General features: G+C 41.3%; 1 protein-coding gene and 2 long non-coding RNA genes across 7 annotated transcripts in view; 2 read left to right on the top strand and 1 right to left on the bottom strand.

Moving 5' to 3' along the window:
• The window catches only part of LOC124082571 (uncharacterized), a 149,560-nt gene extending 142,192 nt beyond the window's left edge, over positions 1–7,368 (top strand). For all 4 annotated transcript variants that reach the window (XR_009225374.1, XR_009225373.1, XR_009225372.1 and 1 more), the window contains 2 exons: positions 6,819–6,929; positions 7,186–7,368. This is a non-coding gene — a long non-coding RNA (uncharacterized LOC124082571). The remainder of the gene's footprint in view (positions 1–6,818; positions 6,930–7,185) is intronic.
• Positions 7,369–14,905: 7,537 nt separating this feature from the next.
• Apcs (amyloid P component, serum) lies at positions 14,906–15,912 on the bottom strand. Its single transcript, XM_046428989.2, has 2 exons — positions 15,754–15,912; positions 14,906–15,635 (listed from the first exon to the last, which is right to left on the bottom strand). The coding sequence occupies exons 1-2, from the start codon at positions 15,815–15,817 to the stop codon at positions 15,016–15,018; spliced, it is 684 nt and encodes a 227-aa protein (XP_046284945.1). The 5' UTR covers positions 15,818–15,912; the 3' UTR covers positions 14,906–15,015.
• Positions 15,913–16,149: 237 nt separating this feature from the next.
• On the top strand, positions 16,150–21,793 carry LOC131423610 (uncharacterized). 2 transcript variants are annotated; one of them, XR_009225367.1, is made up of 6 exons: positions 16,150–16,415; positions 16,681–16,727; positions 18,196–18,252; positions 18,429–18,622; positions 19,100–19,233; positions 21,673–21,793. It is a non-coding gene; the product is annotated as an uncharacterized LOC131423610 (long non-coding RNA). The 2 variants fall into 2 exon arrangements; XR_009225368.1 differs by lacking the exon at positions 18,429–18,622 and having other exon boundaries at positions 16,153–16,415.
• The last annotated feature ends 682 nt before the right edge of the window (positions 21,794–22,475 follow it).

The raw sequence follows: 22,475 nt of genomic DNA, 5'->3' as shown, positions 1-22,475 counted from the left end.
GAGGGTGGGGGTGAAGTGTGACGAGAAGGATGACAGGTTGTGGTCTGATTGAGAGTAGAAAAGCTGGTTCTAGGGTACCTTAACAAACTCTGAGGGAGACAGCAGACCCAAAATGCTAGCCACCATCTGTTTTAGTCAGTTTTTTTTGCATTACTGTGATCAAAATACCCAAGGAGAACAACTTAGTAAAAGAAAAGTTTATTTGGGGCTCATGGTTGAGGTTCAGTCATGGTGGGCTGACTCCATGGCTTTGGGCCTGAGGTGAGACAGAACATAATAGCAAAAGGGCATGGTGGAGGAGCACTCTTTTGTTCATGGTGACCAGGAAGAGAGAGAGAGAGAAGGGAAGGGTCCACAGGGAAGATGCCCCCTTCCAGAAAACATCCCCAGTGACCCACCTCCATCAGCCATGCCCCACTGCCTACAGTAGCTGCCCAGTCAGTCCATTAAGACTAGGATGAATTGATTGGATCACAGCTTTCACAATCCATTCACTTCACCTCGGAATATTCCTACATTGACACATTTGAAATTGTGGGGACATCTCGCACAAACCATTACACTATCTTCAAAATGTGTCTTCTTTTCAGCTAGGGCATTGATTCTGGGACATCAAGAACTTCACAGAATATAATTTCACACATGTTCTTTGAAGATGTGTCTTTAACAGGCTATCTCTAAAGGCAACTGGACCCAGCAGGGGAGAGCCCACCGATGACCTTGTCACCTTGAGGATTAACCTGTTACCTCTCCTTTACTATCCACCTAACCATATTTCCAGCATCTTCAGAGGGGTGGGATTAGAAGATGAGAACGCTTTGTGTTCCAACTTCTGTACTGAGATACTCTGGATACTGTTATGAGACTGTGATACAGGATGTTGGTCATAGCATCATGTGACACATGGGGTTGGCCATCAACTCACTGCCCCCCACCCTCATGAGTCTTCCAGTCTGACCGCAGGTCGTCGAGGACATCCTACTCTTTTCCCTCTGCTCCTTTGTTACTATCTTCTAATTTGGAGAGAACATTCTAAGAATGCTGGTGGATGGGAGGGGAGATTGAGTGAAAGCACCCCCACATATGCATATGGACAGCAGCCTTCTGGGATGAGTAGAGGCCTCCAGCAACCCTGAGTTGAATTTTTTTTTGTGGCCCCCAAAAAGAGGGTCAGAGGAAGGGTAGTGGGACACTTTCCTCTTCTGCATAATAGCTACTGGATCTCAGATCCAATTGCAGTTAAATCTGAGGGTCTGTTTTTTCTTTTTGTGTCTTCATACCTGTACTTTGGATGATAATGATCGTCACATTCCACCATCATTTATAACCCCATGCCCCCTCCCTTCCCTCCAACCCTTATGCCCATCTAGAGTTTGTCTATTCCTCTCATGCTCCCTCTTCCTAACCCATTATAAATCAGCCTCCTTATATCAGAGAAAACATTCGGCATTTGTTTTTTGGGGATTGGCTGACTTCACTTAGTATTATCTTCTCTAACTCCATTCATTTACCTGCAAATGCCATGATTATGTTCTCTTTTATTGCTGAGTAATATTCCATTGTGTATATATGCCACGTTTTTTTTTATCCATTCATTTATTGAAGGGCATCTAGGTTGGATCCACAGTTTAGCTATTGTGAATTGTGCTGCTATAAACATTGATGTGTGGCTGTGTCCCTGTAGTATGCTGTTTTTAGGTCCTTTGGCTATAGTCCAAGAAGAGGAATAGCTGGGTCAATTGGTGTTTCCATTTCCAGATTTCCAAGGAATCTCCACACTGCTTTCTAAATTGGCTGCACCAATTTGCAGTCCCACCAGCAATGTACAAGTGTACACTTTTCCCAACACCCTCGCCAGCACTTGTTGTTGTTTGTCTTCATAATAGCTGCCATTCTGACTGGAGTGAGATGAAATCTTAGAGTGGTTTTGATTTGCATTTCTCTAATTGCTAGTGATGATGAACATTTTTTCATATACTTGTTGATTGATTGTATATCCTCTTCTGAGAAAATCTGAGGGTCTTAACATCCCCATTCCCTCTTCTATCTACCAGGGGGCATTAGTACCTCTTGATCATTAAAGATCTTGAAAACTAGTGCAGAGAGCCCCTCTTCTTCCCATATCTTGTTCTTCTTATAGTTCATTTTTATTGTCATTACTCTCCTCAGATTCCATCTCATTAGCTGCTCCTCAGCATTCTACCTTAGGGGCACTTCTGATTTTCTGCCCATTTTCCATGGGAAAACTCATTTATTCACATTTTAAAAATTGCTATCTATATATTTGTGATTCCTAAATACATCTCTAGCTCAGACCACTATCCCAAATTCCAAATCTATGAGTATTTCCTAGATATCTCCATTTGAATATTTCGCAGTCACTTCAACTTGTACATGTCCCAATTGCAGCTCATTGTGTCTCCTTATTCCCCAGTTGCTTCTCTCTTGCCATTCCTTGTGTTGGATAACTGTACCCCCAGTGGCCTATGCAACACAGTGGCTTACCAAGAAACATCAATCTTAGCTCCTACAGTTTTCTTAGATCAGTCAATTTCTCTCATCCTCCACCCAAGCCTGGTTCACCATCGCCTGTCTCTTTAGTCTCAAAATAGCTTCCCAACCAGTCTTCCCCATTGATAATCTGTTTTCCCCTCTGCTAGCAAGGTGAGTTTTCAGGATGAGAAGTAAAATCATGTCATTGCTCTTACTTAATGATGTACAAATGCTCTTCATTGTCTTTACAATATGCACTCTCTAGTGTGCTTATAAACTCATTCATTATGTGATTATTACCATCTCTCCACTTGCTCTCCTGCCTATGACCCAGCTCTTTAAACTTTCCATAATTTAAATGAGTATCTTGCTTTCTTTTGCAATTGCTGTGTCTGCTGCCTGGAATATACTTTTGATATTCCCTTCCCAGACTCTTTTGCAGAGAGTGTCATCCAACGGACTCCTACTGAATCTTCAAGTTTTAAGCTTAAACTACTTCTTTTGATAGCTCTTCCCAGCCCCTTTATTTTATTAGAACCCACCAACGTGTGTTTCTATAACATCCCATATTTATCCCATCGTAAGATGTATCACACTTTATTGTAAAAACTTGATTCATCTTTGAACTCCTCGGCTTCTCTATTAGGCAGGGGCTATGATATCCTAATCACCACTCTAGCCTCAGTGTCTACAAGGTGTCTGCATACAATGTACTTTTGACAAATGGACTAATGTGGGTATTTGTACAGAGCCATGTAGATGTGCATATATCCATGCTTACACATACCTACATCTCTGTGGAGATATAGTATGTGTCTTTCTATCTGTTTTTCCCAGGTTCTGTGGCATGGTAGAAATACAGGATTTGATGTTAGGCGGGCAGTTCTACTACCTACTAACTACATGGCAGTTTACTTAACCTTTCTAAAACCTATGATGATGGGTAAAATGACATCTACCTCCCTAGATACTATCATTACCCTGTTTTATAATTCTGGAAATAGATGCATGGAGAAGATAGAACTCTAGTGAGTGGCAGAGTCAAAATTAGAATGCAGGGACTCTGTAGATCCTTGTTCTTGACCTCTATGCAATTCATTCTCTCTCTCTCTCTCTCTCTCTCTCTCTCTCTCTCTCTCTCTCTCTCTCTCTCTCCTTTACAGGTAATTCTATATGTAATCAGGTAGTTTTATATTTTCATCTGCTTTACTTACTTTACCAGTTTGGAAATAGCCCATGAGAAAGAAAAGTCGTTGCTATAGTTCAGCACACTGACAGCTTAGCAACATGACAGATTGTATTACAAAACCAAGAGACAAAAAGATCATGAAAGGGAAATATGAAATTTCTGAAGCAGGAGATTTCTGTGAGCTCTTGACAAAAAGGACAAAATCTGCCATCTTAAAGCTTGGGTGCTTCCACAGGACAGCAGAGCAATGGACACTCCTTGTCAACTCACCAAGTCATCAGGAAGCCTTTACAAATGTGCTCATTATGCCTTTCAGTTTTATATTTAACAAACAACATACTGAGGTGTGTCTTATGTCAAGAACTGTCTAGGCACTGGGGTTACAGAAGCGGTCTTCCTCCTGAAGGGTGTGTTGTGTGAGAAGGGAGGCAGAATTGGAAATAGCAATTTGGATACATTGCCAAGGCAGAGACAAGCTTAGAATGTGGGGGTTCATAGGTGAAGTATCAATAACTTATTTAAGGAAGACTTTTTTTAAAAAAAATTCTGATATTGGGAACTAAACCCAGAGGAGCTCTACCACTGAGCTATATCCCCAGCTCTTTTTATTTTATTTTGAAGACAGCATCTTGCTAAGTTGCCCAGTCTGGCCTGAAACTTGGGATCCTCCTGCCTCAGCCTCCCCAGCAGTTGGGATTACAGGATTACAGGAATGCAGTACCACACCCAAAGGAAGAATTTTTTTTGGTAGAAAGGATGTCCAGGATGAGACCAGAGTAACTCAAAATGGGGAAGATATGTCTTTCAGGAAGATCAAGGATGAGAGATGGTGGTGATATAGTGAAAAGCATAAAGAGTTTGAAGTTAGCTGGTCGATGTTGGTATCAATTCTTATCAATTACCATTGTGTAACATGAAGCAAATCAGTCAACTTTTCTACCATTCACTACTAAAAAGTGGGGCTATAAGTGCATACTTTGCAAGGTTATTTGAAGGATCAAGTAGGGACATTATATTTGAAGATGGTTTTAAAGTGCCACACAGTATGAAATTGAAGTATTAAGTGAAATAATGCACTTAGCATAGTGCTTACCTGTAGTAAATCCTCAATAAATGTTACTGCCTTCTTTACACTCTATTGCTATGCTGTTTTGGAATTCCTGTACTCTTCAAAGATGAGTTTCTAAAAAGCTGGATTCATCTGACATCTACCATTTATCTATTCTTCAGACTCATCTGCTGCTTTCCCTCTTTTCTCATTTTTCAAGGCTAGGTGCTCTGCTCAATCAAGGTTTTTATTTTCCTGGGGGGTTGGTGTTTTCATGTCCATTTTCTTGCCTCGTCACTGTTCTTCCTTGCAAAAGAAAGAGGGGGTTGGGAAATTAGGGGGTCAGAAATTTAAGTATTTGGACCCTAGCAACAAAAGAGGCTCGAGTATAATTGGAAATCTAAAAGTGTAGAAGGATTTTCTGGTCTTATAATGGACTTATTTTTCATTTAGCCAACAGTATAATTAGGAAATGTTCTGATTCTTGATGGTATATGGAACATCACTCTATTTAAAAAAAAAAACAACATTTCTTTTAAGTAAGTTTCAAAGATTGTATCCTAGTCTGGATAGGAATAATTTTCTTGGTAAATCCGTGACCTTTTGGAAAGAGCTCTAGTGCTTTTGGGTTTGGGTTGCTAAGGGATTAATCAGTGCAAGGGACGAAATCAACACTGGGGATGAGAGAGGTTTTTAAACAGCTGAGAGTTGGCTTGCAGAAAATCCAGGGTAGGTGGAAAAACAGACCCACATGATCCTTCCACTGTGGATCTGCTTAAGGCTCTGTATTTGTCTTTAGGTGAGGACCAAATGTCAAGGACAGAAACAACAGTAGGGGCTGTGACTGGGATGTCTCATGACCCCTCCACAGTTCATGTAGCCAATTAAATTCCAATGTGGTAGTATTACAAAGTGAGCCTCGTAGGAGGTAATTAGGTCCTGAGAGCAGAACTCTCAAAATGGAATTAGCAGCCTTATAGAAGGGCTAGAGGGACCAAGTTAGGGTGCCTTCTGTTCCCCCATTTCTTCTGCTACATGAGGATCTACTGTTCATTCCTCCTGGAGTGTGTAGCAATAAGGTACCATCCTCAAGGCAGAAACTGAGCTCTCACCGTACACTGAACCTGACAGTGCCTTGATTTTGGACTTCACAGCCTCCAGAACTATGAGAAAAAAAAATTTTTTCTATTGTTTTAAATTACCCAGCCCCAGGTATTTTTGTTATAATGGCATGACTGATCTAAGACAGCAAGGTGCATCTAACTGATCAAATCATAGCAGCAAAACGTAGAGCATTGCACATAGTAGGTCTTCAACCATAAAGGGAGGGATTAATTATTTAGCACCCATTTAGCAGAGCACTGTCCCAGGAATGGTGCATAATAATGAGAAAAACAAGTTTCTACTCCTAAAATGCTTTCGATTCCAGTGTCAGAAACGAGAACTGAAAACACAATGAGAAAACCTTTAGACTGATATAATTTCCCAGAAGGAGCTTCAGGAACACATATAAAAAAGCAACTAATGGTCTGGGTGGGAGTGGGGAGAAGGATGCTTCTGAAAGCAAGGAACATAGTATTTTCACTCAATAATAGTCTGCACAAAATAAATAGGTAACAAAGATCAAAAAATTACTTTTGATGGCCAGTGAAGTGGAATTAAAAGAATTATATTCATTGATGGGTACAGAACACTCACAGCCTTCTAACTCCAAGTCCTCTACCTTTCCACCATATAATGCAATATCTTATTATTTAAAAAAAATAAAAGCACACATATTTATTTAAAAATTGGACACACAGTTGAACCACTAGGGAACAGAACTGGAGAAAGAGATGTTTCTCCTTTAGTTTCTGACTCATCTTTCCTGTAGCTCTTGTTCTTGGGCTCAGCTCTGACATTTAACTTCTGATTGCACAAGTGGGCTGTGGTTTGTCTGCTTTTGAGGGAATTTAGATTGAGAAAGAATGTGGGAGAGACCTTTTGTCTCTAACCCCGGGACGGATGGAAGAGCAGCTGTGTGGAGAAGTAGACAGGGAAGGATTATTTATTATGGATTTATTATTATTTATTATTATTGTGAAATAGGTTAAACGAGGTCTGATGACTACCCACCTTCTCATCATTGCTACACTTTCCTGCTCAGAACTTTCCGACTCCCTCTGACCCTCTCTCTGCAAAGGACAGGTCTGAAGATATGTAAGTAGTTACAAATTATGGGGATTCATTTTGCTTCTCCATTTGACCAGATTCAGGGATGTCTGGAAAATTGGTAAAGCCCCATGTCCTCATGTGTCTAGAAGGGTGTTTATAGAGCAGATTGGCCTGTCTGTGAGCCGAGTGGGGAAGACCTACTCTAGTGTCACCACTCAGTAGGCTGGGAGCCCAGATGGAAGCAAAAAGCAGAAGGGGAGACTGACTCATTGTTTTCTCTTTCTCTCTCTCTCTCCTCCAGCAGGTTCATTTCTTCCTGCTGCTGCCCTTGGACATCAGACTCCAGGTTTTTCGGCCTTTGGATTCAGACCGAATCATTGGCCTTATTTCTCCTTCTGAGGTTCAGCTTGTTGGCCTGAGCAGCTCCAGGCTTTCCTGACTCCCCAACCTATGGACAACTACCACGGGACTCTTCCGCCTCTGTGTGAGCCAATCTAATAAATCTTTTTATGATTCTATATATTCTGTGTCTGTTTCTTTGGAAACCTGACTAATACACTAGTGCAGAGCATATTGGGGAGGGGGGGTTACACCTAAAAGTTGGCAGCATAGGTAGTCTGCTGGCAGTAGGAGGGGCCTCTTTCATCCTCAGGAGAGAAGCTCTCTCCTTCTGGCATGACCCCCGTCATCTTATTAGGCACTCGGTATAGATCTCTCCTGGCCTGACCCTGAGAAGCACCATCAGAGGAGAGCTTACAGCATGTTCAGGACCTCTAGACCCAGCCTCGACCTCTCAGGAGCTTCTTTAACAAGTCGTATTTCTTTGATGCAGACACAGCAAAGACACAGAACGGAAATCAGAAAGAGAGAGCCAGTTCTTAAAAGAACCCGGGTCTTTCCAGCCTAGGATCTCAGAAGTCTGTGAAGATATTCCTTACTCTAGACGATCTCTTTGTGAATCGTGGAGAGAACTGGACGACGGTTTGGTGCTGAAAAAGGGGCAGCTCAGACACTGGGTAGAATCCAGAATGTGGGGAAAAAAAGAAGAAGAAGAAGCCCAAGGCCCATCCTTCCCTGCTTTCCCTCTTGTAAGCACACCCCGTTTGATGGAAATTTGGTGAGGGATTCTGGTATTGCCACCACCTGTCAGAGAGTGGTCTAAACGCATTTCACTTAAGCATAAGGTCGGAGGATTTTAGCACATTTAACTAACGGCCTCTAGGGATTTAGCAAACATTCTAAATCTGGGAAACACAACTTAGGGAACATTGTGAGTGTTTTTGGAAAAGACTCCATCTTAAAAAATAAGGAAGCAAACAGTCAAGTATAATTGAACATGTCACTTATAATTAAAGTAGTTTATATTAAAAGATCACAGAGATAGCAATCAGGCACCCATTAAGGAGAGTGACAGCGCAACTCTAAGTAACGTTCTAGAAAGGATGGGGCAGAACTAAACAGTTCTAGCCACTTAAATTAAATGAAATTGAGTAACATTAAAAATTCTGTCCATCGGTCACACCAGCCACATTTCACAGGCAACAGTCACGTTGTGGTGGGGATGAGATGATTGGGAACTCTTCTTTTTTTTTTTTTCTTTTTAACACTGTCCTATTTACAGTAATGATCATTACTCTTATTTTAAAATATTTTAATTTAAGCATGAGATTATGATTTATGAATTGGAAAAGTCAAAGACAGTGACAGTGAGAACAGAGAGTGGACTGAACAGAAAAGAGACCACTGTGGACATTTCTAGCCACAGTTCCAGTAGAGTCTTGGCTTCCAAAGCCTGATTATATGGAGTAAGCAGAACAATGTTATTAATACGTCAGATGAGAACAACAGATGTCACCTGCCTTTTTTTTCCTGTTCCTGATGGACCTACTGCAGTGAGTGATAGAATAGAGTTAAGAAGATATTAAGCTAGGAAAAATGTAGACATATTTGGATTGGGGAAGAGGAAGCGTTGAACTAAATGGAGGCAAGAGGAGCAAAAAAAAAAAAAAAAAAAATCCTGGTATCTTTATTTTAGGGCCTGAAAAGTGCTGCTTCACCCCAAAGCAGCCACCCAGATGCCGTGAACATGTTTCATGTAAATATGATGTTACGTTTTTTGAGTAAGTTATAAAAGTCTAGACAGGATGGCAAATGATCCACTGGATGTGGGGAAAGTGGGCATTGTGGTTTGGATGCGAGGTGTCCCCCGGGGAAGCTCCTGTGTTAATGTAGGAATATTCAGAGGTGAAATGATTAGATTGTGAGAGCCGTAAGCTAATCAGTCCGTCCTAGTTTTAATGGACTCACTGGGTGGTAACAGTACATCTGTGGGGCGTGGCTGATGGAAGCAGGTCACTGGGACCATGCCCTTTGCTCTCTCTGCTTTCTGGCCACCATGAGTGGAGCAGCCCTCCTCTGCCAAGCCCTTCCACCACGATATTGTGTCTCACCTTGGGCCTAGAGCAAGGAGTTGGCTGACCATAAACTGAACCTCTGAAACTGAGCCAAATGAACTCTTCCTTCTCTATGCTCTTCTTGTTGTTTTTTTTGTTCACAACAATGAAACGCTGACTAACACAGTGGGCCAGGTACATAAGCCCAGGATCAAAATGGGAATAGAATTTAGTTTATTGCCTTTGATGTACATTTAGATTGAATTCAAAGGGCAATGGGAGCCGCAGTGGCCCTTTCAGACCAATGTTCTTTCCATATTGTTTTGCATTTACAGTCATGAATCATTTAACAACTGGGGCACATTCTGAGAAATGTATTTTTAGGTGATAACATTGTGTGAACATTATAGGGTGTACTTATGCAAACTGAGCAGCTACTTTGTCACTGGGGGATGTAATCATAGGGGACCTCTGGCATATATATGCTCTGTTAACCAGAAATTTCGTATTTGATGTACAATTGTGTATGGAGGAAAGGTGTGGGGTGTGATGTACTAGGAAGCTATCATTTCACCTTTCTGAGGAGCATGAAGGAAAACCCATTTCTTCACTTAGCGACCCTCCCCAAAGAGGAAAATAAACAAAAGCCTTGTAGCAATTTGTATTTGTTCTCCAAAGAGTACACTTCAGTGACCATTTACACCGCACAAATGGTTGCTCATACTTGCTCACAATTTTTCCTAGTATTCTTCCCAATTCTCTCCAATCACATTACTCTGAGAATTTAGTGCTCACCTAAATTTTCCTCCACTTGGTGACACACCTGGAGAAGTTTTAGAGTCCCTCATCAATTAAGAGCAACTGCCTAGTTGTCTCACTTTTTAACCCATCTCTTTCTGGGGTGCAGAAGCAATCCCGAACTGTTAGTGTGGCTCAGATGCAAAGTCCAAGGCTGTTAGTGTTCCTAGAAGTGAGGGAGGTACTGGTGAGAGGGATGGAAATATGGGATGTGGGAGTAAATCCCACTGCTAGTTCTTCTTGGCCTTTGGGTAGCTGGACACGTAAGAAATCAGGTAACAATGAGGGAGCAGCAGTGTTCACCTTGGGCAGGGAGAAGGTCACAAAGGGCGCCGTGGAGCCAAAGAACTCTGTTGGCGTTATCAGTGAAGGTTGACCGGGGTGAGCTCTCAGCATCTGGAACATGGATCAATGGGTAACAACTGTTTTAGCACCAGAAGACCACTTTTTTTTTTTTTAACCTACTGGTAGCTATTTGAGTCTCTGCTCTGCCAGAAGTGAGTACAGCTGAGCACAGGAACAGCAGCCCTTCTGCCACCCAAGACTGGGCCTTGTGTGAGATGGAGCCCTAGGGGCATTTCTGTGTAAGGAACACACCAGTAGATAATCTCAAAAGCGCGGCATAGAACAGAAAGGAGCTTTCAAAATGATTTATACATTCCAGAAGGATAAAAACCCTGTGGGAGAGTAAGAACACTGAAATGTGCTCATGCATCAAAATCTTAGTCATGAAGCCAATATTCCTACCAGAGGAAAAAAAAAAAAGAAAAATAAGTGGAGGGGGAAAACACAATTTGGGGGTGAAAAGGAAATACCATTTGCAAAGGGAAGAAATCATCCCAGAGACTGTGGACATGCCAAAACATTTCAATCTTTTTATATGCAACATCTTTGCCTAGAAACAATCTGTTTATTAAAAGAATTAAAATATGCAAGGTAGGCTAAGTCTCTGTAATTAAATTTTGTGTGTAGTTAAAGAAATAATGATGGTGCCTTGTTATCAGAATTCCCACTCGTCTCCTCTCCTCTCCTTTCTTTTATTCTTTCTTTCCCCACTTTCTCCTCCCTCACCGACCCTCCTTGACCTTCTATTCCTTTTTCCTCTCCTCTTCTCTCCCCTTTTTTCCTTTTTCATTTAAAACAAAATAAATCTAAGAAACCATGGAGGGAGGAGTTAACTTAGTAAGAAACGGATGATTACATGAGCTACTTCAACAAACCACAGAATGGTCCTTCTTTGGGACAGAGCCTCCTTAGACTGAAAAAATGCCCACCCATCTTCTTGAGGGCATGGAACCTGACTGGGCTCCTTTGTATTGAAGAACAGATCAAACGGTTACAAAAGACTACTGCAGTGTCACGAAACCTGATGGTCAGTTTTTGTTAAAGACAGGCTCAGCCTTATGAGGTTCTAGGCTAGCCTCCAGAGATTATTAGATCACTTAGATCCCACTAGACTCTGGCTGGGGCACCAGGTGCTAATCACACGGAGCCCTTCCGACCCTGTTGGCTTTGCCTTTAAGGGAGCTGCTTCCTAAACTCCGTGATTAGGAAGGGACTCTCAGAGGAGTTCTGTTGTGCAACTCCTGTCTCCTGGGTTAATTTTCTAGGAGACTTACTATATTCATCCCGTGGGTCTGCATGGAGTCAGAATCCAGAAATAAGCCAGGGGATCTCATTACAAGTGGTGCACACAGGCATACTGAGCAAGCTTTGATCTCACGTGGCCTGGTACCTAAATTTTCTTCTAGTAAAAAATAGCTCGACCTCAGTTGAAGGTATATGGAATGTCACTTGGCACTATTCTTTGTTCTTTTGAATCCTTGTTAGTGGTTTGTTCTTGGTGAGTTATGGGTGATAATGCTCCTGTATAAAGTCAAAGGTGAGGCTCCTTTGTGTATATAGAAAGAACTTACCTGGTTTCTCCTATTAGAAGGGGAAATGCATGGATTTGTTTAGGTAAGAACTAGATTTAGGGACAGAGACTGAAACTGGAGTATGAATATTTCTTTTTATTTGTATGACTATTCCAAGAAGTTTAGGCAAGCGACTTAAAAGTTTTAGGGAGTTATTCTCAATTATCATCATAGCAAGCAATTGCAGTGTGGCGGAACATGTACGGAGTGGGTCTTTGCATGATCATCACATCTAATCCTCCTGAGAATCCCATGCAGCAATCCAGAGAAGCAGCTGTCGTTGCAAGAACTCTGAGTGAAGTGTTTTGCATTTATCTTTGGCCTCTATCTCTAGACACAATTGTATAACTATGGGCCTCATCAGAGGAATGCAAATTAAAACCATGAGTTATTTAGAATGGCCATCATTAAAAAGACAAGCAATAACCAATGCTGGTGAGAATACAGAGAAAGAGAACTCTTAGTTATTCTTGGGAACGTAAATTAGTACAGCCATTACGGAAAACAGCATGGCTGTTCCTCAAGAACTGAAACTAGAACTTCCATATGACCCAATAATTCCACCATTCCACAACCCGAAGGAGTTGAACTCTTCATATCAAAAAAGATATTTGTACCTCTGTGTTTACTGCAGCATGATTCACAATAGCCAAACTATGGAATCGCCCAAGTGCCCTCCAACAGATGAGTGGATAAAGAAAACATGATATATTCACACAATGGATTACTATTTATCCATAAAGAAGAATAGAATCCTGTCATTTGCTGGAACTTGGATTCAAATGGAGAACATTTTGATGAGTGAAACTCACTTCATGATCAGACACCAAACAGTGAAACAGACACTGAAAGACAAATACCACATGTTCTCACTTGTATAAGGAAACAATCAGTGAATCTTGTATGGAATGGAATAGTAGATGCTGGAGAAAAGGGAGGGAGAGACTGAAAGAAATTGGGAGGAGGACTAGGAAAGGTGCTGGGGGAGGGGGCTTGAGAGTAGAAGTGCTATTGGATATGGTTGATGCAATATGTATGTATGTATGGAGCTATCAGAGTGAATTTGTCAGTTTGTACAATTAGCATGTATTAATAAATACAATACAATAACAACAAAAAAGAAAAGACAACAAGAAAAAGAAATAATAAACCACGCCTCTACCTCAGGTGGAGTTAGTTGGGAGGGGAAGTAGGAGGATATCAACCTGTGATAGAAAAAAACCTAGAAATGTGAGGGATAGATTACAGCACAGGCTGATTACTGTTAGGGGAATCCATATTTAGATGACACAGACTTATTAGAATATAAACTCCAAAAAAAAGGCAAACACCACGATTATTTCACCCAATATAATATTTTCAGTGCCTGGCATACTTCCTGGAATAGAATAGTGGCTCAATAAATAATTGAACAAATGGATGCTACTATTCAGTGTACTAGCTTCATTCCTGAAATTTGTTTTAGGTTCCTTGGCAGAGGGGATTGTTGAACTGAAAAAAACATCCTACTGTTGGGTGTTTCTACAATGTTAGGGCAAGCAACATGTTCACATGTTCTCTCGATGGAAACATGTTATGCAAGAATAGACGATCTTTCTAGTTCTCACAATGCACATTTATGGAAAGAAGGGTAATTAGTTTTAAGGAATATAAAGCAGACCTTTGCTCATGAGATGGCGATTGGAAACTAATAATTTCCCACATTGCTGAAGTTCTTGTCTAATGAAGTTCATGTTCTGAATACCAAATATTTCCAGGTTCTACCTGTTCCTGTGAGTCCTGATCCCATTCTGGGAGATCCTAGACCGTCCCCTACTTTCTTGGTCTGATGCCTGCCTCTGTCCATTTCAGACGAATGGCCTTAGGATTTGAAGTAATCACCGGTTATCATTTGGAAGCTGTCCTGGATTTAGTTTTTTTTTTTTTTTTATTTCCCTTGACTTCATCTCTATTATGTGTGGGCAAGGACTGTCTTTTTGCCCATCTGAAGCCCAAACTCCCTCCAAGGTCTTTGCTTCTCTGGGAAGGCAACTCATATCTTTTGAGAATGTGCCAGACACTATGCTCCATGCTTTTAATAATCACAGAATAATTGCTACTAATAGCATCTGACATTAATTTTGGAGTGTTATAATTAGCCTGCTACTTGTGCTGAGTTGTACCTGAAATGCACATAGAACTGTGAGTGGCCCTGGCAATGGAGGGTAGGGTCACCTTAAAGGTTTAAATGACATTCTGTGAGAAGGAGGGATTGGTGGAAGGGATTGGAAGCGGAGGATTCATGTGAGCAATATTCGTAGTATAATTTGTTTTTGATCATATCAGTGCAGCATTATGAAAAGCAAGCCCTGCACAATACCCCTGGGGTTTTTGAGACAGAAAGGCACGTTTGTCTTTACACAAAATGATCCCAGTTTCTTATGCATTTTTAGTTTTCATTCTGATTCTAGTTTTTTCACCCTCTAGCTCATTACTCGCTGTCAAGTTCTCAACGATTGCTTACTTATCTCTTTACAGTTGCCTCCCTGTCGCAACCTCAGACTTCTTTTCTCTTGATTCATAGTTGGAAAAACAAATAGAAAGATTTCGATTCCAATTCTGCACCTATTTTGAATTGCTATTAAAATAATTATTAGTAGTTTGTAAATGTTGCCACTGCTGACCCCAACCCCCACTGCAGCTCATCAAGTGCTCCGGCTTTGTGTTGAATATCTTCCTAGTTACTTAAAGCTTTTTCTCTCCCTACTTTACAACCTGATTTTTCTGGACAATGGAACAGCAGTGACCAAACAACAAAACAACAACAAAACAAAACAAAACAAAAACCCAAAAAACAACCCCCCCCAAAATAAACCAAACAAATAAAACAACCCCCCCAAAAACCTCCCAAAAACAAAAAACAAAAACAAAGCAATGCAAGTGGCATAATACCATATTTTTTTATTAGACAAATCCGTAGATAGGAAATTCAATGAAGAAAGAGTTAACAGGTATAGGGTCTGAGCAGATCTCTTAGAGTTTTTATTAAAGCAAGATTTCAGACCAGACCCGGGGCTTGGTGACAACATAACCATTCACTTCATAGTTCAGATCTCTCCAGTTCAGGATATTCGGACTGGGAGGGGAATCTTGATATACAAGCTGGATCTCTTCTGGGGACAGCACCGTGTTCCACAAGTATAAATCTGCGATCTCGCCCACAAAGGACTGGCTCTTATCAAAACTGCCTCCATAGGAATCTTGCTCCTGTCCCAGGACAATCTTGGGGTGAGGTTCCACCGAGTATCCCTGTTTCAAACCCTTTTTCACCAGAGGTTTTCCATTGATCCAAAATTCAGCAATGCCTGTGGAGGACTCCCAGCTGGTACAGATGTGGACCGGGGCAAGGGGGTCTTCGACAACCTTGGCTGTGACTTTGCTCCGTCCGATGTATAGATTATACTGTCCAGCTTTTTCTTTATAGATCAGTAGCTCGTTGTCCTTACCCTGAGCATTGTAGGAGAAGAGGCTGTAGGCCCGGGAAAGGTCACTATAGGCTCGCAAACACAAGGTGAGGTTCTGCAGAGGCTTCTTCACCTCCGCAATCAGATTCACATGGTCAGAAGAAGATTCTCTAGGGAACACAAATACCTTTCCTCTGAGGTCTGTGGGAATGAAATCAGAAATATAATGACTTTCACCAGGAACTCGGGGGAAAAAATGATCCCAGATACAACTTCTTTTCTCATCCCAGTCTCCTTGATCGACTCCTGACCTCCCTACCTGTCTGAGCGAAGGTTCCCTGGAGGCTGGTGAGGACAGAGACCCAAAACAGCAGCTTGTCCATGTCCTTGGCCTGGGGTTGTGACAGCAGCAACAGTGACAAAGGTGGCTGTCCACTGAACTCTCGAGACTTCCACTCTTAGACCGCAGGCTTTAAGGGCACTTTGGTGAACATGGGGGTTGGCGAGCACCAATGATGTGTGGGTTTCCAGACCCTCCTCCTTGGTGCGACCAATCAGAGCTGCTGACAGAACAGGATTGGCGAGGCCCTGGGCTGGGAAATCAATGGGCGATACTTATTAAACACAAATGACTGCCAGAGCTGTTACTTAGCTCTTTCCCTTCTTTTGTGTTCCTGTATTTTCTCATTTCTAATTTGGACTTTTTTCTGGGGACATAATACCTGAAGAGATGTCAATATCCCTCCTAGTTCTTCTCTTTGAGTCTTTCACCACTAAGTGTGTATTTAATTGATCTTTGGTGATGACCCCATTAGTAGAGAATGTGCACATTTATTTACTAATTCCCAGGCACTAAGTTGGATACTGGGGAATCAGTGGTGACTGACTCTTGCACAACCCCAATGACCTTCCTTTCCAATTCTCTCTGCTACTACTTAAGCAGCCACACCTGATTAGCTGCTGCTCAAACCTGCTTTGCCTGTAAGATATCAAACTGAGGCTTTTCCTTTCCACCTATCCTACTTTTCTTCTCTCTCCTCACTAAATGGTAGGGAATCTTCTTTCTCACCCTCCTGTCTAGCTTCCGATTCATTCTCTCTTCTCTCAGCTCACTCCAGCCTTCTGACCAACCTTTTCAATGGCACAATAACTGCCACCAGTAATTAACTTTCTCTACCAATGTTCAGATTATTCTTATCTCTGGGAAGTTTCCATTATCTTCTATTTTTTTTTTTTTTTTTTTTAGGATGAATCATGGTTGCGAAGCTTTATCTGACTTGTGGCACAATAAGGGTAGGTTTTGGAGTTGGAGTTACACACAGCTCGTTGTATCCTGAATTAAATACTAATCCTCCTGCTTAGAAGCCCATGCTGTTTCCAATCTTGCTCCAGCCTGGCTGTAAACTCCAAATCAGATCCTATTCTTCAGTCTAACACCTCTAATTGTTGTTCTTCATAGATGCCCTGCTTTCCTGGTTTGGGTACTTCTAGTTATTTCTTTCATTTCTTACTTATCCTTCTCTGTTTCTTGAAATCCTAACTGTTCTTCAAAATTAATCTTGAGAGTAATCTGCTTCATGAAGACTGTTGTGGTCTGGATGTGAGGTATGCCCCTCAAAGTTCACTAATGCAAGAAGGTGCAGAGAAGAAATGATTGGCTTAGGAGAGCCTTAACCCAACCCGTGAATTAATCACCTGATGGGATTAATTGAGTGGTAACTGAAGGCAGGTGGGACGTTGGGGGCGTGACTTTGGGGTATATATTTGTATCTGGTGAGTGGAATCTCTTTCTCTGCTCTCTGATCATCATGTGAGCCACTTCCTTCTGCAACATTGTTCCGCCATGTTGTTCTGCCTCACTTTGAGACCTGAGGAATAAAGCCAGCTATCTATGGATTGAGACTTCTGAAACCATGAGCCCTCAAACTTTTCCTCCTCTACAGTTATTCTGGTTGGGTCCTTTTAATCACATCCGTGAAAGTCTGACTAAAATAAAGACTTTTCTGATGTCTCAACAGGACATAAATTTTGCCTCTTTTGGACTCCTAATAAAGTCTTAACCAAAGAACTTGGAGTAGGATTCCACTGTTTCTGTTCACTAGTGGTTGACTATTGTCCAACTCACTAAAGCTCTCTGAACCTTAGATTCTTTCTTTGCAAAACAAAGACAGAGCTATCTATCTCACAGTACTGTGGGGAAGGATAGATGAGAAAGTATAATATGCATAAAGTGTACAGAACATTATCTAGTTGGCTACTATTATCATTTTAAAGCCTTTTTTTTTTGGTCTATTACCAATGTCTGCCTGGAATTGAAAATATTTTAGCATATTTATCTCTTATCCCCTCTAGACAAGATGGTTACTTGGTCTTATTCATATTTAGATCACTCATTTGATTTTTTTTTAAACATGTGAAATGAGCCTTCCATATGTTTGTGCAATCAAAGGGCACAAGTAGGGCAAGGACTTCTTACGTGCAACAGCTTAGGAGCAATGCAAACTAAGAGAGAATGGAGTACTATGAGCAGGTGACACTACAAATAGGAACGGGGAGGTAACCTTCACTGTGAACCCTGGGAATATATAATTCCTGGTCCCAGATGTTGATTAATGAGTGTCATAAAATTCACAGAATAGGGTTCACCAGCTGCTTCTAGTTTTCATCATAAATTAACAAATTATCATTCTGTCAACAAAAAATGGTTTGGATATTAATATAAAAGAAAATCCTTTTTTTTTTTTTTTTTTTTTTTTACTAGGAGCTGAGTCCATGGAGCTGGACTGGGGAATGAGGGATGATCCTGGAGAGACTAAAGGTAAGGGGATTTGTACTGCCATTGGGGCCAAGTGCCAGGGCTTATAGTTGACCATGAAAATGTGTTCAGACACTGTGAAGAAGTGATCTTGGTTAAAAAGCTCATGCATAGTAGAATGGGAAAGAGGGAGGAAAAATGGGGCCCGACTCGTTCCTTCTCTGGAATATGTTTTTCAGGCTTTGTAAGGGAATTGACTGTGCTCTGGCCGTCATCAAATTGGAAACCAAGGACTCTGTCTATACAGAAAGTCAGGATATAGGAAAATAAATCCTGGGTCTTCAGGACTGAGTGGTGTTCTCAAGGTGAACCAATACCTGCTATTGCCACAATGCTCCTGGGTGCTTTCCTGCCCGTGAACATGCAGATACAGGTGGGTGCCTGTCTAATGGCTCCAGAAGGCTTGAGTGTAAGAGAGGAAAGATGATAGATAGGATGCTGAGGAGAAGCAGGGCCACCTGTGTGTCTCAAGCAGGGTTATCCTGGTTCAGTTAGATGGCATACAATTGAGTTTGATATTTGCTGTATGTTCTGTTAGCTTAAGTTTACTTACAAGCATGTAGAGGCACTGGAAGAATTCAGAATAATGATTATTACCCTGGTGTGTAGTTGTACAAAATCAAAGCTACACAATTTCATTCTGATGAAAGAGTCTTGTGGAAAAGGAAAAAAAAAGAAAGAAAAACTGAGAATTTAAAAATAAAAATATGTTGAATATAGAACCCAATTAAGCTTTACTCCAGATTTTTTATTGCATATTAACTTAATCCATTCTCTGTTGCTATAACTGATTGCCATAGACTGGCTAATTTATAAAGAATAAAAATTTATTTATCTTACATTTCTGGAGGCTGGGAAGTCTGTATGGCACCAACATCAGATGATAGCCTTTATTTCACATGATAACATGGAAAAGAAATCATGGAGTGAGATACAGCAAGCATGCCAGAGACAGCCTGCTTTTATAACAAAGCGACTTCCAAGGTAAGCTTTTAATCCATTAACCCATGAGTGACCAGTCACCTCCTAAAGGTGCCATGTCTCAACACTGAGTGTGACTTTGGGGATTAAGTTTCCAAAACAGGCAATCTGGGGGCTTGCCGAAACCACAGCACATATCATTTTAGAAAGTATGGCGCTCCTGTTGCAGTTAGGATCACAGTGAGGGAGTTAATGTGGAGGAGATGGAGGATAGGTGATAAGTCTGATTCCCCAAATTTGGAATTTAAAATAATAACATGACCTGCCCATAGGGGAAGAAAAGATAAAAGGCCAGTGGAGAATGTGAACTAGGTGACGGCCACTTGGGATTAGAAATATAGGTTTCAGGGGAATCAGCATTTAGGTGATGATGAAATCATAGATTATCTCTTTCAGTGGAAAAAGAGGACGGAAAAGGTCAGAAGTCCACACACTGATCTGAGAGGACATTTGCATTCATTGATTGGAGGCAGGGGAAGAGTTGAGGCTTGGCTGGAGAAGAAGGAGTGTGTGCACGAGTTTCCAGGAAGCAGTGTCCTGTGCCATTAAGTGCAAGAGAGAGATCTAAGTAGAAGGGATGCTGGATTTTGCAATAAAAATTTCATTGGTGACCTTTGAAAGAGCAATTTTCGTAAAGTGGGCATGGCAGGATTCAAGTTTCAGGGGATGATGGGGGGAGAAAGAAGAAGGGAGTCTATTTCCTAAGGTTCAGTGGTTTTGACAGGAAACAAAAGGAGAGAAACCAGATTCTCCTTAGGAGACTGGGGGTCCAATGTGTATTTTTTTTTCTCCCTCGCAGATTATAGATTGTCTCTTTTTGACAGAGTGGTTATTTTGTCTCTGTTTCTCACTCCGTAACATTTCCTCCAACACGGAGAAAAATCAGTAGCCACCTGAGATTATGACTGACCTTTCTACCCAAGTAGCTTTTTCAGACTCTAAATGCCAGCCTGCAGGCTGTTGGCAGACTTTACTTCTGCTTCTCAACTCTGGAATCTTCACAAATCTGTCACTTTTCAGGTGCCATTGACACACCTCTTTGAGGTGATGTGGTCTCCAGGGATCTGACCTCACGGATGAATCAATGTCACTAATGCAAGAGTGGGCTTTGTTATAAATGTGGGTTTGTCCCCCTCTTGATCTCTCTTCTGTTGCTTGCCCACCATTGATGCCTTCAGCCATCTTATAATGCAGCAAAAATGTCCTCCCCAGATGTGACCTCTTGATCTGGGACTTCCCACCCTCCAGGACCATGAGCAAAATACACTGCTATTATTGATAATTTACCCGATTCTGTGGCATTCTTTTATAACATCACAAAATAGACTAAGGCAGAAACCTGGTCTTAAGAAGTAGGGCTGTTTGTATAGCGAATACCTGAAAATATGGCAGCGGCTTTGGAACTGGATAACAGCTAGAGGTTGGAAGAATTTGCAGGCTAGAAAGAGCCTACACTTCCACCAATGGAAAATTAAGAGCAATTCAAAAGTAAAGAACTTGAGGGAAAGTCAGCAATGTGGAGACTCTGTGAGTGGTTATGATGAGAATACTGGCAAAAATGTTGACAGTGAGTGACATTTTGATGAGGTCTCAGGTGGAACTGAGGAGCAAGGAATTGAAAACTAGAGTAAAGGCCATCCTTGTGACACACTTGCAAAAAACTTGATGAAACTGTGTCTGTATCCTAGGGCTTTAGGGAAGGCAGAATTTTAAAGCAGTGAACTAGAATATTTAGCATAAGAAATATCTAAGCAGTAAAGTATCCAAATGTGTATGTCTTCTTTTGGCTGCTTACAGTAAAATAAAAGAGGAGATAAATGATTTAAATCTATAATTAAAAGGGAAACACATGTTTTGATTTCCTAACTAGAGGAGAATTTGCCTCAGGATGTGTAGTTGACTTTGGACTTTTCAAATGGCACAGGAACGAGTTGAGACTTTGGGTGTTAGTGGAATAAAATGAACACATTTTGCATGTGAGAAGAACATAAATTGGGGGGTGGGGGCTGGGGTGAAACGCTATGGTTTGAATGTATCCCTCAGAGTTTATGTACTGAAATCTTAATCCCCAATGCATCAGTGTTGATAAGTAGAGACTTAAAGGAAGAGATTAAGATTAGATCATGAGCCGGGTGCAGTGGCGCACACCTGTAATGGCAGCAGCTCAAGAGGCTGAGACAGGAGGATCATGAGTTCAAAGCCAGCTTCAGCAATGGTGAGATGCTAAGCAACTCAGTGAGACCCCGTGTCTAAATAAAATAGAAAACAGGGCTGGGGGTGTGGCTCAGTGGTCGAGTGCCCCTGAGTTCAATCCCTGGTACCCCTACCCAGGAAAAAAAGATTAGGTTGTGAGGACTCTGGCATCATGAATGTATTAATGTCATTCCTCTAAGAGTGGGTGTGTTCTCAAAGTGAGTTTGGCTTCTTCTTACTGTTTTGCAGGTGATATCTTCTACAGTGTTAGGACACAGCAAGAAGGCTCTCACCACATGAAGCCCCTCGATCTTGGACTTCCCAGCCTTCAGAATCATGACCATAATAAACTTCTAGTATTTACAAATTACCTGGTCTCTGCTATTCTGTCATAGCAGCACACAATGGACTGAGACAATGTCTGAGATTGTGACTTGACTTCTACCACAGTACTTTTTTTTAAATATTCTAAATGCCAGGCTCTAGGATACTAGCAGACTTCTACTGCCCTTTCTCAATTCCAGTATCTTCACAAATTGGCTTTTCCCTCTCCAGACCCTGTTGATACATGGGAGTCTTTTCTTTTCTTTTTTTTTTTTTTAATTTTTTTTATTGGTTGTTCAAAACATTATAAAGCTCTTGACATATCATATTTCATACATTAGATTCAAGTTGGTTATGAACTCCCAATTTTACCCCAAATACAGATTGCAGAATCACATCGGTTACACATCCACATTTTTACATAATGCCCTATTAGTAACTGTTGTATTCTGCTACCTTTCCTATCCTCTACCATCCCCCCTCCCTCCCCTCCCATCTTCTCTCTCTACCCCATCCACTGTAATTCATATCTCTCCTTGTTTATTTTCCCATTCCCCTCACAACCTCTTATATGTAATTTTGTATAACAATGAGGGTCTCCCTCCATTACCATGCAATTTCCCTTTTCTCTCCCTTTCCATCCCACCTCATGTATCTGTTTAATGTTAATCTTTTCTTCCTGCTCTTCCTCCCTGCTCTGTTCTTAGTTGCTCTCATTATATCAAAGA

Source organism: Marmota monax, unplaced genomic scaffold (genome assembly GCF_021218885.2).
Source record: "Marmota monax isolate L192 unplaced genomic scaffold, Marmota_monax_Labrador192_F-V1.1 WCK01_AAM20220418_F8-fsc00145, whole genome shotgun sequence".
Lineage (NCBI taxonomy): Eukaryota > Metazoa > Chordata > Mammalia > Rodentia > Sciuridae > Marmota > Marmota monax.
This window is presented reverse-complemented; position numbering and strand designations above follow the sequence as displayed.